General features: G+C 41.2%; 1 protein-coding gene across 3 annotated transcripts; it reads right to left on the bottom strand.

The window, feature by feature from the left end:
- Window positions 1-1,345: 1,345 nt before the first annotated feature.
- LOC111608611 (methyl-CpG-binding domain protein 5-like) lies at window positions 1,346-18,196 on the bottom strand. Of its 3 annotated transcripts, none has more exons than XM_023333657.1 (13): window positions 17,968-18,196; window positions 16,858-17,083; window positions 14,995-15,134; window positions 13,817-13,919; window positions 13,289-13,460; window positions 10,399-12,765; window positions 7,970-8,937; window positions 6,667-6,775; window positions 6,400-6,539; window positions 4,361-5,125; window positions 4,116-4,168; window positions 3,941-4,007; window positions 1,346-2,985 (listed from the first exon to the last, which is right to left on the bottom strand). In XM_023333657.1, the coding sequence occupies exons 3-13, from the start codon at window positions 15,108-15,110 to the stop codon at window positions 2,914-2,916; spliced, it is 4,932 nt and encodes a 1,643-aa protein (XP_023189425.1). In that variant the 5' UTR covers window positions 15,111-15,134; window positions 16,858-17,083; window positions 17,968-18,196; the 3' UTR covers window positions 1,346-2,913. The 3 variants fall into 3 exon arrangements, with proteins under 3 accessions (XP_023189425.1, XP_023189440.1, XP_023189432.1); XM_023333672.1 differs by lacking the exon at window positions 17,968-18,196 and adding an exon at window positions 17,612-17,960; XM_023333664.1 differs by lacking the exon at window positions 17,968-18,196 and adding an exon at window positions 17,616-17,960.
- Window positions 18,197-18,650: the final 454 nt, after the last annotated feature.

Below are 18,650 nucleotides of genomic sequence, written 5' to 3'. Positions count from 1 at the left end.
TGTATGTAAGCGTAAATGCTCCAGGTGAGTACGGCAGAAAAATAAACTGACTTTCTGATATGCTGTGCCTTAAAAAGGTATTCACACATCTAGAACATTTCCAAATTCTGTCATTTTGAAACCAAAAATGTTTGTTTATTCGTGGTTAGTTTATTGTTTATTTTGGACGTGGTCATGGTAAACGTACATTGTACAAGACTTTATTTTGAAGCAGAATAATGGTAATAAATAATAAATAGCACCTGGTTATTTATTATTGGAAAAATCTTTGAGACAGTGGTGGCTCAGGTTCATCTGACTTATGTAGGACTTGCACTTCCTCAGAAAAGTATTGATATAATTTGAGATTTGGGGTTTCACGTGACAAACACAAAATTATTCTAAATTGTGAACTGGGAAAAAAAAAAAAATTATCTGGAAAGTGTGGTGTGCATTGTAGTCAGGCAGTTTTGCAACCAACAATATTCCAAACTTTTCCTTTTGCACCGTTTGCTGTAATCCATCATCTGAAAATAGAAAGAGTATGAAACAAATACAAAGAAAGTCATCCCAGGCAGAGAGGATCTTGAGCAGGGATGCTAAAAGAGGCACATGGTAACTCTGGAGGAGCTGCAGAGAGCCACAGCTCATGTAAGCAAAATCTCCTAGTAATATACTCCATAAATTTGTCGTTTGTGGAACAAAAAAACAAAACAAAAACTCGCCACAAGTCACATAAAAGCAAAAGCAAGCAATGAGGAAAAAATTGAGCGAAATGTAGTGTAAACTCCAAAGTCTTATAAGCCCCCCAAAATTTTACTCAAATTTAAAATTTTTGTTTGAAAAAAAAAAAGTGATAAAAATCTGAAGGAGAAAGCATGTATTCCTCCATTTCATGATTGGTCTGGTCTATTAAATAAAAGCCTCAAGAATTTCTTAAGGTTTTTGGAGAAGCATGACAAACGCAAAAATGAAAGAGATATACAGTACAGACCAAAAGTTTGGACACACAGTTGTTTCCAAACTTTTGGTCTGTACTGTAGATAACACAGCAATGTACTGTAAGAAGAATTCTGATATATAAATGCATCATTTACCTACAGTTAATACCGATAATACAACCGATATTGAAATCTTCTAAAGTTAATATTTATCAATCTATGGTAAGACATTTGTTCCAATCATAGCTTCCACAATCTGACTCAAAAGGAAAACGGCTCTCGAATTTATGGCACTCATCAGTAACAGAAATAAACAAAAGCAAAACATTTTTTGTGTAAATAGTTTAATATTAAATAAAAAATGACTCCCATATAAAAAAAGAACGCTACAGTCCACAATTTAATCGTCTTTTTTTTCCTTTTTCTTTTTTTTTAAACATAGGTATTGAAAGCAAAAGGGGTAGAATGAGAAAAATAATTACAATTCCAAGAAAATTCACAATTGTTTTCTCTGGTGTTTCTCTGACAATATAAAATCAAACACATTAACTGTACATATGTACAAAATGTCCAAGTATAGAAATTGCATAATCTGCTTTTCTTTTCACTTTTCTTTTTATATATATATATTTTTTAAATACAGACAGAGATGCCAAAACTCCTGGGGCAGGGCAGTGAGTGGAGGAGAGCTCAGAGAGTGATATGAGGAAACACAGCGAGGATAAACGCATCACTCCAAGTCCACAGTAACACACACAGACTCAACAGTTACACACACTCACGGACACCATCACGCTCCGTCTCGTTATCCTTGCAAGCCACTTCTCCAATTTTAAAAAGACATACAGTACTTTCCACAACCTCAAAGTTTGTGCAAATGTTTAGATCTGCAATGCGTGGATGGGAGCTGGCCTTTGAAATACTCTCCATCGCACCGTAGCTACATGTCATTTTAATAATACGTGAAATGTAACTAGAGTCGCCAAGAAGTCACATAATGCACCTCAAGTATCATGAACTGTTCAAGATTTGTTGTGGATCTACAAAAACCTCACTAATTCAGTCATTTCAGAAGGAAGTTACAGAGACCCAGGCTTAGTAACTAAAAACAAAGATTTAGAATAGTGTACAAAAAAATGCTAAATTGTGTCTCAATTAATTATGAGCAATTCTTACAAGTAATAAACAGTTCTAGCTAATGAACGGTTATGTATTTTTTTTTGTGGTTGATGTAAACAGCCAAAGAAACCCAAACCATTTCCTTAGCAACGTCAAATCTGAGTTCAAGAGGAAAGAGATTCATTTCATTCTCACTGCTTCTCAGCACTTCCTTCAAACCTTTAAAAAGATGTTCTCTCAAATACAACTACCGGCTTTAAAAACACAACAGCTATGAGAGACTGGTTCTTCTATACTGATACCAAAACAAATTTTTGACAAACACAATTGGGGCTCAGCAACAGCACGCGCTCAAGCACACAAAAAGACAAAAATCCACGCATACACACCCACACACACACGTGGAGACACACTTTCAACACAGAACATCATTCAAGTAGACGGGCTTTATCCTGACTCATAGTAACACACTGATGAGAAGAAAACAGTACTTGTTTGTTTTTCATTGATATAACGCCAACCTAGTTGAAAGGTCTCTGATCACAAAGTCCAGACGTTGTTTTATGACTTAAGAGAAAATCTAGTGAAAAAACTATCCACAAAAATCTCCCCCTCCCTCCCACACAGTTTTAAAAAATAAATTCATCTGACTATATCTTTCTCCTATGTGTTATTTTAAATAGTGGTTTCCACACTCAAGTTGACCCGACGACAGCATCCCGTTAGTGCAGTTGTTTTTGTTTTTTTTTTGTTTTGTTTTGTCTCCCCTCCCACTAAAATGCTCGAAGCAGTAGAGACGACAGCAGAGAGATGGATGGGGTGTGTCGGGAGGCGCCTGGACACCGTTTTACTGCTGAATGTCTTCTTCCACTAGTCACTGCCTCTGAGATCTGGTACCTCGTCTCCGCCTGCCACGCACAGACCTGTCGGGTTTCAGGAGCGCCGCCTGCAACGGGAGAAAGCCTCATGTAAGCGCAACGTTCAACTCTTCACGTAACAAATTGTTCCCGAGTGACGACACATCTTTCTTTTAAAAAATAAATAAATAAAAATGCAGTTTTTCCAAACTCAGTTATCCAAAGTTCTCAGTCCTTCACATGTTAAAAAAAAAAAACACAAAGAAAGGACACAAGGAAGCAAAGGAGAAGAAGAACTCAAAGGAGGAAGGATGTCATTTAACAATGGGTTAAAAAAGGACAAATATTACAGGGAACTCTGATGTTCGTGCTCCAGGTCTGGATTATTTTCAGATTATTTTGGCTAAGTAGATTGGACTTAGTCTGGCTAAGTCCAATCTACTTAGCCAGACTGGACCCGCATTCATCTAAACAGCAAACATTTTTTCAACAATGAAAGTCAACAAGTCTTTTTTTTCCAATGGCATTTACACTTTTTAAATCAAAACTCAACCTAATTGCTGTGTACATAAAACATGATTTATGGACTCTAACTGTGGGGACTTTTAAATTATTTACAGGAGTGTTTACAGAAATTTAAATGCGCTCCTCGTGGAAAGGAATGTCATTTCCTTTAAGGTTTTTAGGATGCATTGAACAGCTCAAACAGCATGAAGGATATTTAAAAAGAAGAATTTCTATTTACTGTAGATTTCCTCAAGTTGCTGCAAAGTCAAGGGACTCAATAAAATCGTAAACTTTATATTATTATGCAAACTTTAGTGGGATCAATTGACATTTCAATGAGGGGAAGGTGGAAAAGCAACATGTGGAAGATACTCTCTGCACTAAATTATATAAACACCTGATTGGTTAATTCTGCTTTCTATAGGAATAAAAGACATTTAAATAAGACATGTTGGAAAGAGTCTTACTTAACAATACAACTTCTAAAAAAACATGGTTGTTCTGATAAACAGCCTTAGAGGGGCAGGTGTGTCTTACTGTAGCCTTGGTTTCCTCTAGTGCTGTAGCATCCATGTCTCTGAAATCTTCTAACACGTTCTGAAGCCTATCGAAGTAAGAAACGCAACAGTTAAAGCTTACTGAGAGCAAGACTTACTCCAAATATTTAAATTAAAGCAGCAAAGTGTCCAGAGAATGTCCAAGATGAACTTACGTTTGTTTTCTTTTCCTTCCTCGTCTGGCTCCCCCGGCAGCCCCTGCTTGATCCTTGGAGCAGAACCGCGGATTAAGATTACAACATTATCATGAATTTATATCTTGGTGGCAATTCTATTTAATCACAATATCTCTACCACCTTTTTTAAAGTCCATATAAAAAGTATTTTCAGAGGCTCAGAAGTAAATAATTCAGAACCAGAACATAAATTCGGTCTTAAGGCAGGAGACATGACCGCTTACCATTCCCTGTCCAGTGAGCAGCAATGTCTCCGTTGTCTCTTTGCTGGTCCTCTCACTGCGTCCGTCTCTGGGACTGAGGTATCCCGCGTGGGGACGTTGTCCCTGCCTGTCCACACCCATTTCCACGAATGGACAAACTGCTGCTGCCGGACCAGTACAGTCCGTCTTAGCCTCCTCCAAGTATATGGGGTGCAAAGGTGGCTCTAGGTGGGTGTGTCCCTCTATGACTGGCTTCCTCTGTAGCGGGGACGTAGGCCCGTCTTCTGTTGGCTTGGGCGTCCCCTGGGCCGGAGAATGAGCGGAAGCTTCCAGGCTGAGTCGTGATAAGTCCGGGTTGCGGAGCGAGCAAGCTCGCCGTGGGCTCAGGGAGATGGGGGCGCTCGCCTGGGGCAGAGTGGGGGCATTAGTGGACAAGCTCTGGTGCTCCAGGGGGAAAGAAACCGGCGGTAAGGCACAGAAGGGTGAAGTAGGGTCTGACGGCCCCAGTTGAGCCCCGTCTTCCTGTTCTTTAGCACTCACTTGAAGAAAAGAGGTATAAATGGTGTCCATGAAAGAGGTGTAAGGGTCAATGACGGACCTGCCCTCCGACCCCCTCTGAGCGGGCGGAGGGGATTCTTGAGCAGGAGGAGGACCCAGAGCCGAAACAGGACATGGAGATACTTCAGGAGCAATTTCGCTGGCCGGTAAACCTTCGTGTGAGGCTGGTCTTTGGGTTTCCTGCAAAGAGCCGGGTTTCTCTCCGTCTGAGGGAGGCGCAAGGTTCAGCTGGACAGGAAACAAACGACATGGTTAACAGCCAAAGAAGAAGAAGAGAGAAAGTCGATATGTGGCTTGAGAGGCGCTAAAGAGTGTCCACTCGGGAACTCAAAAATCTTTTTTTCTTTTTTAGTCAGTAAAGGCAACATACTAAAGGCTACCAAGCCTTGCAGAGAACAATACTCTTCAGTGTGGATGCTGCTAGTTATTTTTTGTGTTATTCAGTATTAATAAGGTCTTCAAAACACTGGACAAAATAGAGACAAAGATACTTAAAAAAAAAAAAACATTTTCTATGACATACTGAGACATGTCTGGCGTTAGTTTAGGCTGTGGGAAAGAGCGAGACTTTCAGTAGGTAACAGGAAGGCAGAACAAAGTACTGCAAGATTGCCTGGTTTGATCTTTGGGCTTTCAAGCTGAATTTTGGCACTGATGTCAGCCTGCAGGCCAGCTACTTCACTCTTCTCAAACAGTGTACATTAAATTTTGTCCTTGTTTAAATATAGAAAAATGTGAGCCAACTACTGCTAAGTATCTGAAATACAGGCAAGCAAAGTAGTAAGAGTTTAATTGCTGTTGCTATTTACTAGCAGATATATTTGCATGTTCTCTGTATAACAGTGAAAGGACAGGTTGCGTTTGATCCAAGTTGCAGCAAGTAGAGAGAAAAAAAACTAAGGGACCAAGGATGATTCCTTGTGGGACTCCAGAGGTAAGAGAAGCAGTAGAGGTAGATAGGTTGCCAACCATTACAGAGAATGATTTCCCCATTGAATAATCTCACAATTAAGAAGAGGATCCACATTCTCGACGGCATGCATACATAGACTGCTATTTGCATAATGCTAACAAAGTTTGGCTGCGGAACTGAAGATTCAACCAAACCTGGGAAAAACTTTCCTTCTCAATCTTAGAGGCTACATCTGTTTTCGATATATTCAGTCAGCAGTGATACCAGGTACAAGTCATCAAATTGCCAGATTTATTAAAACTTTACCTCAACCACAAGTGCAATGTTTAGCTGCCACTATATCATAATTACATACAAGTCTAATTTACCAATTCTATGCAATTTATCCTTCTGCATTTTCTAAGTCAAGAAATTATGACTTGCTCTAAAGTCTGTCGGTTCACCGTCATGTGTTTATATTTTTATGCATGTGTAGCAAAACGTCTGGTTTCAGTGTCATAAACAAGAGCAATGCTGCAACACAAGCAGCGATACGCTGACAAAACAAAAACACCCAATGTCAGAAGTCTAAATAACAGCAATAACCTACCTGGATGTTATTGAGTAAGTTGATTCCTCCATCAGGGCTCTGCAGCAAACCCAAAGCAGAAGCTTGAACTGGGGACAAAAGAATGGAACCCGCTCCGAGGCCGACCATGTTCTGGAGCCCGGCGATCCCGGGAACGTCTCCTAAAGAGACACAAAGGCACTGGGTTGCTCACAAGTTGCTGAAAAAACTAGCTAAATGCTTAATGTTCTAAACTTAAACATCAAATAAAATAAAAAAGAGCATTTCGGAGGTTAGACACCAACTCACCTAACATAGATGGGTTAAGCAAAGTGGGAAGTAATTGTTGGAGGAGAGAATTATCTTTGCCTTGGAGAGAGACTGGGATGAGGGTGTCAACAGCTGTATCAGTGGGTACCTGCATAGCAGAGCATCGTACAGAACAAGGTACACTTTCAACATCTTTAGAAAAAAAGACAACTATCAAAATATTGAAAATCCAAAGTTAGATTTTTATTAAGACGATTCTATAATAAATTCCAACAACTTCCATCCTAATTGATTAGGCAAAAACATATAATTTCTGTTTTTGATCACTGATGACTAACATTTTGGAACAGATGTGGCAATTATAAAACGGTACCAGAAGTTAAATCAGATCTGAAAATGCAATATTTAAATAGTTGGTTTTTTTTACTATTTAGACAAAAAGGTGGTGCCTGAAGTTACTATATTTCATACGATACTTGATTTCTGTTTTACTTTGATTCACCAGCACTGTTTGTATAAACATCCCACAAACGGTTTAACGCTGAAAATTAATCTTAAAATACTTTCATTTACATCTCTTGGAATCAAGAAATTATAACAAAACTCATCTTTTTTTTTTTTTTACTAAAATCTTAAGGAAATAAAACAGATACTAAGATTTCCAATTTTAAACAAACAGGAACTACAACAGAGCAGTTAAGTAAATAAAATCCCAGGATTTTGAAGGTTAATGAGAATAGGGCTGAAACAATTAGTCGGATTAATCATGATGAATCGATTATTGAAATAATGGTCAACAAATTTAGTAATCAATGAATTTCTAGCTGGAGTATACAGACTCTAAAACAGGCCATATGCTAAAAAACAACATATTCAGAGCAGTGATTAAGCCAAAACCTTAATATGTACTGTATATAGTTAGGCATACTATTAGTTTCACCCGGTTCAGATTCAGTTATTGCATTTTAGACAATATTTGTTTTTGTATTTAAAAAGGTTTTCTAATATTAAAAAAAGGCTCAAGTGGTTAAATAAGAGATCTTCAGAATGTGCCATTTTTTGATCCGATGAATCAGAATAATCACTAGATTAATCAGTAACTGAATGTATATGTATATGTGAATGTATATATGCATTTACCTGATTTAATATTGTAAATATCACCATATTTATGTTTATATTGCATATATTTCCTACATTGTTTGTACTGTTGGAGCTGACTTTAATCACATTGTATGTGTATGGTGTCAAACAATAAATTCAAATTCTAAAATAAAGGTTAGTTGCAGCCCTAATTGAGAATGAGCCGAGTAGAAAGAGGTAGCAGGAGGTCGGAGCCTACCTGAGGCTGGGTATGTTGGGTTTGCTGTGCAGGAGCTAACTGGGTGTTGGGAGGAGAGTGGAGCTCAGCAGAGCTCAGGGCAGCTGTGAGCAGAGCGGGGCTGAGGGGCAGGAAGGCTGCAGGGGGTGGAGGAAGAGCGGCAGGAAGGAGCAGAGACTGCAGAGCTTGGATTGGATTCTCCGCTCCGGTGGTAAGAGGAAGAAGGCCGTGGGTTATGTCTAAGAGGCCTGAGGTCGGATCGAGGAGGCCAGAGGTCTTATCGAGGCTGAGCCCCTCCAGCGTGCCGGGGATCTGTTGGGAGTGCTGAATCGGAACCTCCAAGCTGATCTGGTTCAGGTGACCCAGCACCGACAGAGGCAACAAGGAGGTGGGCTGCTGCCCGACCAGAACAGAGGCCATGAGCAGGGCTTGAAGACTTGATCTCTCTGTTAGGTCTGCTTCCTGTCCTGCAGACGGCGCCGAGGCAGCGAGCGGGTTCAGCAGGCCCAGAAGGTTCAGCGGCAGCTCCCCGTGCCCGCTACTCAACAGGGGCAGCAAAGGAAACAAAGGGTTGTTGTTAACCTGCTGCTGCTTCTGCTCTTGGTTTTGTTGCTGCGTTTCCTGCACTAGTAAATGCGGCTGCTCTGGTTGGTGCGGCTCTGCGAGGTTCAGTGGTGGCTGTGGCGTAACAGAGGCGGGAGGTAACTGCGCATGTTGCCCTCCCAGCCAGAGCCCCCCTAAGGGCAATGATGCCAGGACTGTGGAATCCAAGAGCGACGGTAAACCTCCTGTGGATGACAGCAGCTGAAGCAGCTGCTCCTGGTTCATGAAGGGAAAAGCTTCCGCCAGCGCTAATGGAGCTGCGGTCTCTCCCACACCGGTCGAGCTAGCGGGACTGTGACTCCCCTCGTGGGGCGCAGTGACACTGAAGGTGGGGCTGGTGGAGGCTGGAGGCGTCTTTGGATCTAAATGTTCATGTTCCACTTGTACTGTGGAGAAACCCCCCGCCCCCAAAAGTATTAACTTTTATTCAGATTGAGTTAAAAAACAAGAAGAGGAATTTTAAAGACATCTTACACTGCAAAAACAAAATTTTTACCAAGAAACTAGACCAAGTAGTTTTTGGTTTAGTTTCTAGTGCAAATATTTTAGTAAGACAAAATTTACTTACAAATAACTTTTCAGCAAAAAATATGAGCTTGTTTTAAGTCAGTTTTTTCTTAATTTTGATGAAAAAGTACTTGTTCCATTGGCAGATTATTTCACTTATCACAAGATATTTCCCCATGTTTTCAGAGAAATAATTTGCCAATGGAACTAGAACCTTTTCATCAAAATTAAGGAACTATTGGCTTATAACATGCTCCTATATCTTGCTGAGAAGTTACTTGTAAGTTAGTTTTCTCTTATTTCAAGTGTACCAAGATATTTGCATTAGAAACTGGAGCAAATATACTTGGTAAGATTTTGTGTTTTTGCAGTGCACAGAGAATGAAACATTTTAAACAGCGTCAAGACAGCAGCATTGACAAAAATGCCACTGAAAACAGTATTGAACTTTTAGCGAACTGATACCGCTGCTAAATAATATAAGGATGAGAAACAACGTATACGTTTACATTTTATAATTACTGCAAACTGCTGAACATAGTTATTCACTATACATTGCAAGTTTATTTACAGTATCTTGCAAAAGTATTCAAACACTGATATTTTGCAGCCACAATATTCAATGTATTTTATTGGGATTTCATGTGATAAGACCATCTAAAAGCCTGGTCAAATATATCAAGCATACTAACTGGCTGATATTACGACAATGGTTCAATATTTTGTGCAGGTCTAGAGAGCAATGATCTAAGGCTCAGATGAGCAAATTTATTGACAATATAACTATTAGTTGTGCATTTTAATCTTGGCTTTCTTGATAAAAGGAATAGACAGTGTCAGATGAGGCCAAGAGGAAACTTTCTGATCTGCTGCACATGTAAAATGCTACGTGTGTTGGGAAAACACCACAGTAAAAAATGGCTGTGGTAGAATAATGCTGAGGGGAGACTTTTCTTCATCACAAACATTTAAACTGGTTTAAGTTGATGTGGAACTAGATGGACACGTCGCAAAACTGGAAGAAAACCTGTTAGAGGCTGCAAAATATTTGCGATTAGGGAGGAGGCTCTTCTCCCAGCAGGACACTCCTAGACAAACAACTACAGGTATAATCAAAGGTTTAGATCAAAGCACAATAAAGTTTTAGAGTGGCCCAATCAAAGTCCAGACAATCTATTACAACATTTATCGTTTTGTGTCCACTTCACACTTATGCGCAACATTGTTGCTCCATCCCATAAAATCCTCCAAAATACACAAAATGTAAAATTTCAAGGAACATTAACACTTTAACAATGCGTACTATATGAAAAACACGCAGATTGACTATATAACGTTACCTGCTGCAGGGTTTTCTGTGGAAGACGCATCATCTTCGGCGGCGTGGTTGGAGGAATCCCCCTCCTCCTGAGTCACAGTGGAGGACGCAGAGAAAAGAGCCAGGACGTGGTTACTGAGATCCAGAGGCTTCGGAGAAGAGGGTACTCCTGCAGAAGCTTTGCCTTCTGCCTGATTCAGGTTCACTGATGTTAGTGGGCTGCTGCTCCCGGTCTCCACGGCGACAGCTCTCGGAGGAGAGGCCGTGTACGAAGACGCCTGGGAAAGCGAGTCTGACGTGTGAATGTAGTTGTCAGACGGCTGATCCGTGTCGGCGAGAGAGGAAGTAGTTCGCTGAGACGGGTCAGAGTTGCTCTGAAAAACTTCATTTGACTTACAAGGAGAGCCTCTTTGGAGAGGAGTCGATATAGTCGACTGTGGAGGAGAGTGGGACTGTAATGTGACAGAAGAGGAGGGGGAAGGGGAAGAAAGGGGCTGCTGCACTAGGGGTAAAAGATTAGTGTCATCTGTTTGGCATACGGGTCGACTCTGTTGTGTTCTGGCATTAGAAGAAGTAGAAGGTGGGGATTGCCTCAAGTTCGGTTCATTAGTGTGTCCACCACCTTCGGCAGGTCTTGACGGAGCTGAGGCCGAGTGTGACGCAGTAGCCTGCGCGTTCTGAACGCTGAGCAGGTGTAACAAAGCGGACAGCGGTTGGGTTGGGGGGTCTATGCTAAGAGGCATGGGTGTGGGGGCTGTAGTGAAACTCCGAGTCTCGTTTGGCAGAGGAGACGTGGACAGATGTCCCGGAGGAGCGGAGAGTCTGGGGAGGCTGGGATGATGGTTTTCCAATGTGACTGTACTCTGATTTTGCACAACTGAGGTAGAGTAGGAGTGTGAGAAGGAGGAGGAGGGGAAGGATGTGGAAGAAGAGGAAAGGTTGATAACCGTAGCAGATGCGGCCTCGTCGGCTGCCGCTTTTCGGACTCCGTTGGCGAGTGGCAGCATGTCTCTCAGCGCACCAACGACTGTGGGGGATCGCCGCCGCCTCTTCCTGTGCGCCGCGCCCCGTTCTGCTGTCAGGGGTGGGTGGGGCGAGGAGGACACGAGGGACTGGGCTAGAGTTTGGGACGGGGGAAAGAGAACAGCAGAAGCCGCTGCGAGGGAGGGATGAGGAAGCCTAGCAGAAGCGATGGAAGAGGAAGCGATGCTGTTATGTAAAGTGCTGTTTGTTACCTTTTGTTGCTGTTGGGCCTCTTTCAACACATCCAGAGTGGAGTGCAAGTTCCCTGCGCTGCTGGATGTGTTTGAGCCCTGGGTGATCTGGTTGGCCAGCTGAGCCTTGGCCGCTGCGGAGAGCAGGGTACTGGCGGGGAACGAAACTGGGTGTGGCAGCTTGCCCTGATGGCTATAGTGGTGATTCAGCAGCGGCCCCAGAGACAAGTTAGAGGGCGCCGACTGACTCAAACCGAAACCTTTTGGTCTCGCACTGTCGGCCGGAGTCACGGTGCCCTTGGTGGGCTTTGAGGAAACGGCATGTGGGTGACTGGTGCTTTGGTTGGTGGGTAAAGAAGAGTTAGTGGGGTTCAGGATGTGGTGGTTGTTAGTGCTGCTGTTGCCTGAGTTCTTAAACTGCTCCAAGATGTCTTCCAGCTTGTACTTGGGGAAGTGGGGGCTGGGAAGAGGGGATCCGCAGGGGACTGGGGAGTGTGGAGAGGAAGAGGCAGACTTCCTCCTGTGGGGTAAGTTATTTCCCATCAGTCCTCCTCCTCCTTCGGCCGGCGTGGAACCTCCTCCATGCTCGGACGCAGAGGAAGGAGAGGCAGACGGGTGGCGGGATCGCTGTTGAGAAGGCAAACCCATGGGGTGCACCGAGGGAGAGAAGGAGTTAGATGGAGAAAGGGGAGTTAAAGGGTAATGAGTCTGTCCTCCTCTCACTCCTCCAAGAGTCATAGGGGAAGAGGGAGGAGGCGATGACAGGTGACCTAACCAGGGAGAGCTAGGGGTGTCAGGGGTTTTGGGTGTTATTTGACCTTGACTGGTGTTTTGAGGCGTGGGTGTGTGGGGTGACCTCTGGGCAGGGCTGTGAGGTGGAAACGAAGAGCTAGTGGAAGCAGTGGAGGCTGTTGGGAGAGGAGGATGATGATGATGTCTTCTAAAAGCATCTAGGGGGTGATGACAGTTTGTGCCTGTATTCGGCACAGGGGAGGAACCATTGTAAGGGTAGATGAAGTGATGGGAGGATTTGGGGCTGGGGGAAGGGTTTGGGTGAAGGTTGTTGTGCCCCCGAGTTGGTACTGGATTGTGTTTTGAATAAAAAAGTCCACGCTCGTCCTCTTTGCGCTCTGAATGTTCCTTTTTTGGATCCCCACTGTCCCCTCGAGTCACATCTGACAAAAAAAACACACAGTTTAAATTTTAATGTCAAACATGAACAAGACTTCAGCGTTCTCAGTGATGAGTCTGATCACTAGAAAAGCTGTCTAGCTTGACCCTTGATATGGTCTCATTTCTAAAAGGAAAAGATCATTCAGACAGCGAAGGACCATGAGTCTCTCGTTTCTAAACAGATCAATTCCAAGACAAGAATCTGTTAGTTGGTGTCCATAAGAGGTATGCATTATCAAAAGCGCTACATCACTGGAAGAGTCATTCCCTGAATTCACATTTCAGATATAATGACACATGGGGGAAGTTTTTATATTTGTACTCCTATAACTTTCCTACAATCCTTCAAAGTTTTGTTAGCTTTTTAATTCTAAGGAGTTCTATTGGAAGGAAAACAATTGTAGCTTGTTTTTTTTTATACAGAAAAAAACATCTGTCCCTGTGAGTCAAAACTTAGTAGGTTTGTCTGTCTCCTTAAAATAGCAGCTTGTCCCAGGTGTGACGTTCTAGGGCTTTAAAGTTTACCTGGATGATGAAAGTTGGTGAATGGAAGCTGTGAGGCCTGCATACTCCGACACAGAGCAGCCATCGCCACCACTTTCCTGCGGTGATTGCACAATTTGGTCATGTCCTGCTCTGCTTTACATGACGGCTGACTGTTCTGTTCCACTTTCACACCCACACTGAAGTTGAAAACCTGCATGACACAAGTTAAAAGGAGGATGAAATGATTAATAAGTTAAAGACAAACATCATGCATGGAATATAATCACAGCTGAGGGAAGTATAGCAGGCATTTTTCATTCCTGCTCAGGAACATTTTTATTTTGTTTTTGCACCAGTCAGATAAATTGGAAGAAAATTAAAAAGGTATTTGTGGTTCTTTTGCTTTATATGTAGATATAAATGTCTTGGTATTTTAGATACACCCTCAGAGTTGAACGCAGAGAATCAAAAATCATTTTGTAACATTCGAAAGGCCAAAAGACCAAAAAAATTGCCAAACCTTCTTGCATTGAATGCATTAAACTGACTCTAAAATAATAGTTCTACCTTATGAATGATGAGTGGGCACTCCAGACCACATTTGCAGGTGCCATCAGTCAGCAGGTAGGCTTTGACCTCATCCAGTGTGGACAGGGTGGTGCCACTGGGACTACAGCGAGGAAGGCAAAGAATGTTAGTAGTCAACGAGAGACTGACTTGCGCTGAAGAGTTTTCTTTTAGCCTTATTTCAATTTTAGACTCAACGCGATTCCAGAATCAATGCAAATGAGGTTAAGTTAACTTTGCCATTTTCGTCTTTTTTCTTGTAAAAGCTGCAAAGCAGAAAAAAAGGAAGAAATCAGCTTCAAAACAGGCAACATCAAGGAATTTGTTGACTCTTCCAGAGTATCCACCACATTTTCCAAAAAAAACTTCTGGTCATATTTATTTTAGTGATAAAATGTATGAAGGAAAAGAAACGTCTTTTGGTAAGTTTAGCTAACGATAATTACCTGAAAACACAGGAGTACGTTTTGCAAGTCAAATCACAAGAGTCACTACAAAAGTGAGGGAAGCTAGCATTGGCCTGCTACGCTAATTTCCTTCTATAAAAATGTCCTCAGAAGAGGCAAGATGCAGGTTTACAGAAGAGTTCTTAGATTTTTAATTGAAGTGTTTTAGAGCATTACAGCAGCTTTGTGAAACCTGGCCATCGCCACGCTGGAGCAGACTACCCTGCAGGCAGAAAAACCAACCACTGTCATAAAACACACAGGAGTGACAGACTGAGCCACGTCTGAGCGTCATCGGTGAGTCAGTATGGGACACAGTCATGGTAATGTGGAACCTAAAATGCCAATAAAATTTATTGTGTTTGATTATTAACTTAATGAATGAGAAACAGAAACAGATTTAGGCCTGTTCAAGGATTCAGAAACACAATGAAAACCGTTGTTAATTTAGGAATGTGGGTTAAAAGAAACTGGAGAAAGTAACAGAAACATTGATACATGGTTTCTTTTGTAAAACTTCAACCATTCAAATTCCCCCCAGCTTACAATAAGAAACAAAAGATAATTTTTCAGAATAAACTACATACAAATCAATGACATTGCAAGCTAACTGCTTAAAGTTCATACAGTACAGATTTCCAGAGTCTATTAGCAGCGTCTCAAAAATGTTGCATTCCATCAATAAATAAGCATACCCTTCTGTTCTACATGTCTTCAAATGACCCAACGCACCTGACATAGGTCACCTGCCCTCTCTCCGCTCTCCGAAGCCAGCCAATGGGGACATGTATTGCAGCAACGTGGACCGCATCCTTGTCTCTGCTGGCGATCTCACTGCCTCCCATCATTTTGTAGCTGCGTCCTGCCAGCACCTTGTAAAAGCAGCAAAGAGTTACCACAAGCCGTTAAGACGAATGGCAGTTTAAACGGATGAAATTTTAAATGTCTAGAAATCTAATTACCGCAAACTAAAAACATTGCTAGAAATTTGTCAATTTAAAGTCACCTGAGTTTAATTTTTTTTGACAGTTTCATTTTCTTATTCTTGTATTTCACTTTTACTTCACAACATTTTAGGCCAGTTCTGAAGTAACTGGCCTTCAGAACCAGCTACTAGTTAAGCAAGAGTGAATTGTTTTAAATTAAACAATTCGGTTTAAAGAGTCAGTTCAAACTCATTTTGATGTTTTACAGCCATTAAAAATTACGCCATGGCTGAACTATGTTAAATATTATATTCGTATGGCGTTATTTCATATGCACAGGTACAGGTAAATACATTTCAGCCACATTCCCAAAATAAACACAGTATGTACAAGCTAAAGGTACAAGTCTTTTCACTATTTTCATTTCACACACAACTTTTAAGAGCACAAAATCAAGCCGTCTACTGCAGCATTTCTTGTGTCGACCAAACGTCTATTTATAGCAGTCAGTTCAAAATGTTGTGCTTCCTGAAACAACCAAAGTAATTTTCTGCCTTCTACAACTCTGAAATTTTGTTTTGTGGCTCCAATTAGTAATATCTACAAACAGGAAGTAACATCGAGCCATCTTGGTGCATCTGTGGAACTAATTTTTCATGGTTCATAAGAGTCAAATGAAAATCAGAACTAAATTAAATCGAAAGGCTGTAATACAAGGTTTCAAGAACATACAATGAAGTTACAATGTGATTATTCTTGAAAATATTAAACTAGCTCCTTGACACAAAAACCCTGGATCAACTGAATCGTAAGCAGGCATAGGTTAAAGGTAAACTAAGGTTAGAAATTGTTATGATTTCAACACCACTGAAATGTCAAAATGAACAGATTTTGTCCATCTGTAAAGAGCATAGTTCAAACCCAGTGATGCCCCTCCCCAGCTGTTGCTGTGCACTGCTGGCTGAAAGACAGCTAGCAGACTTCGGATGCGGAAAAGAGAAGGATAACACTTTTAAAACTACAGCTAGTACTCTACAAGCTGCAAGTCTGTTAAGCATTCAACTGCAGACCGGCTAGCCAAGCGGCCTAACTAACCAGCAAATAAGGAGCGGAACAGCAAGGAAGTGTAATGTTCAAACCAATAAGCACATTTACAAGAAAACCTTTACATATTGCATGTTTCTTCTGTGTCCTATGCCAATAGATAATCATATTAAAATGTATAGTGACATTTTAGAAGCAGTGTGTTGCTTTTCAGTTTTAAAGAAAGAAGTTAGAATATGTTCTGCATTATTTTAATTAAGTGCAACCGTGTTATTTTTACACAAGGCTAAAATATCTCGAGAGTCTCGTCCCTGACCATGTCCAGTCGGGAGGACTGTAAATACAAACAGCACAAAAGTATGCGCAATTCTGTGGGTTTTATTTTTATCAGTTAGACATTTCCACACACCAAAACAAAAGCTTCCAACATTTAATTATTTGCTTATTGTTTTTCAAGAAGTACAGTCTTTCTTAAAAACAGTCTAGACTGAGTAGAACCCAGTGTGTTCCCTATTTAGTGGGTGTGGCCACACCAAAGAAAATATAGATATCACACAAATGACAGTAAACTATCTATTAAAAACTGCAAGACAAATAAAGAACAAAATAATAAGATGCTCAATACCTTGTCATCTTCGGGAAGCCAGGATCTATTTTGGCTAAGGTATCCGTTGTCCAATGTACATGCTGGTGGGTGAGAAGCACTCACTCTGCCCGTAAAACCTGACTTGTCCAAAACAACTGGAATTTCCACCACTGTGAGGCTGATCCTTAACTTCTGGGTTGTTTCCAACAAATCAATCTGTTCAACTCACATGAGAGTTTTTGGGTCTTAGAGGAAGAAGAAGAGCCTGCAAAAAAAGGTGGAGGTGGATTATGTAATCAGGCAGGGGGAGGGGGTAAAGTAAATGGTGCAGTAAATATTTCCTCGTCCAGCCATGGCTGAAAAATTATTAAATCTAATTTACTGAACTTATTGTACAAGTTTAGAGCGAGCTGTGGCTATTTTGAAGTATGAGGGCGTGTTTTGCTAGGCCCTTAGTTTATTGAATGGTTGCCTACAGTGTGAACATTTGCCTTACCAACAACAAACTTGAACGATAAGACAAAACCTGGCACGAAGACTAAACTTTACCTAAATTCGCACTATAACTATATATAAATTTGTAATATTGCAGTAAATGCACGGCAGCTAGCGTGTAAGCTAACGGCTAAGCTAACAGGCTAAATCCACTTCTGTTGTCGTGACAGCTGTCAGGAGCACAAAACACTCCCGATGCGTAACTCCTGCTTCTTAGCTACGGATACATGAACTGACCCGCTTACAAAACTGCCTCACAATAAGAACAAGAATAATTTGGACATTATATTACACTTACTTACAGGCATTTGTCCGCTAACGTCAATATTTGCTGAACAACATTTCTTTGCTTCAAGCTGTGTGTTGGCCAAGTTTTGAAGTCTTGCCTCTTTTTTGGGCTCAAATTAAGACTTAGCCAGTTAGCCACAGAACTGGAGAGAGTATGTTTCAAAAAACGATTAATACTTTTATTAAATAATTGTAAATTTAGATGATTACATAACCCAAACCACGTATTGGCGCGGTGAATCAGCTCTCAGGATTTAGTCAGCCAGTCCGGCTTAAGAAAAAAACAAAGGGCAATAACGGTTCATTTTACTGCGCCTAACGCTCCCTGCTAAGGCTAGCTGTAGGAGCTAACAGAGTGAAATTTACTTGTTTCTGGAGTGTCCCAGCAAGACAGAGGGATGTCCCGCTCCCGCTCCACAGTTATAAAATCCTTACTTTGGTCTCCCCTTCTGCTAATTCTCGGTGCATTCAAACCTATTTCGACAAAACATAACGACCCATGTAATCCCCAATTCACAGTTACCCACTGTATATTTTTTTTCTTACAAATTCCGAGCAAAAATAATGGAGTTTTCTTTTGAGCATGCGCATTCAGTGCTTCAGGAATATTGTACCCAACATGCAACGGGACCTTTGTAGTGTTGCGAACAGGGATGTGAATTGTGGCTCTGTTCTGAGATCCGAATCATTTGGCCGGTTCTCATCAAAGAGAACCGGCTCTTTTGGCTCCTAAACAGCGCTTCGCTCATTGTGTCGCTTTTGATTTTCCTCAGAAGAAGAAGAAGAAAAAAAAACTACCCTTATTGAATGCAGTTTTAAAAAGTACAGTCGGCATCAAAGAATAAAAAAATACATTAAATTAAGTGGACGCATTATAGAAGTATCAAGAATTCACAAAATATACAGACATTTAGATTTTGACACATATCAGACCAGAACCTTTTAACATAAGCATGAAGTTATGCCAAAATCAATGATATGTATCCTCATAAAGCAATATTTAAGAGGTACACTAAGACTATGGTTTATTGGGTAATATTTGTGTGTTA

This window comes from Xiphophorus maculatus, chromosome 1 (assembly GCF_002775205.1).
Source record: "Xiphophorus maculatus strain JP 163 A chromosome 1, X_maculatus-5.0-male, whole genome shotgun sequence".
Classification (NCBI taxonomy): Eukaryota; Metazoa; Chordata; class Actinopteri; order Cyprinodontiformes; family Poeciliidae; genus Xiphophorus; species Xiphophorus maculatus.
The sequence above is the reverse complement of the archived record's forward strand: the minus strand, read 5'-3'. Positions and strand labels throughout refer to the sequence as shown.

Bases quoted from the DNA above. Each gene is read 5' to 3' on its own strand.
- LOC111608611 (XM_023333657.1), bottom strand. From the start codon at position 15,110: ATGATGGGAGGCAGTGAGATCGCCAGCAGAGACAAGGATGCGGTCCAC. The intron at 12,766-13,288 runs GTAAACTTTAAA...TTTTTTTGTCAG, and splicing joins CACCAACTTTCATCATCCAG to ATGTGACTCGAGGGGACAGT. The intron at 4,169-4,360 runs GTAAGCGGTCAT...TTCTGCTCCAAG, and splicing joins TGCTCACTGGACAGGGAATG to GATCAAGCAGGGGCTGCCGG.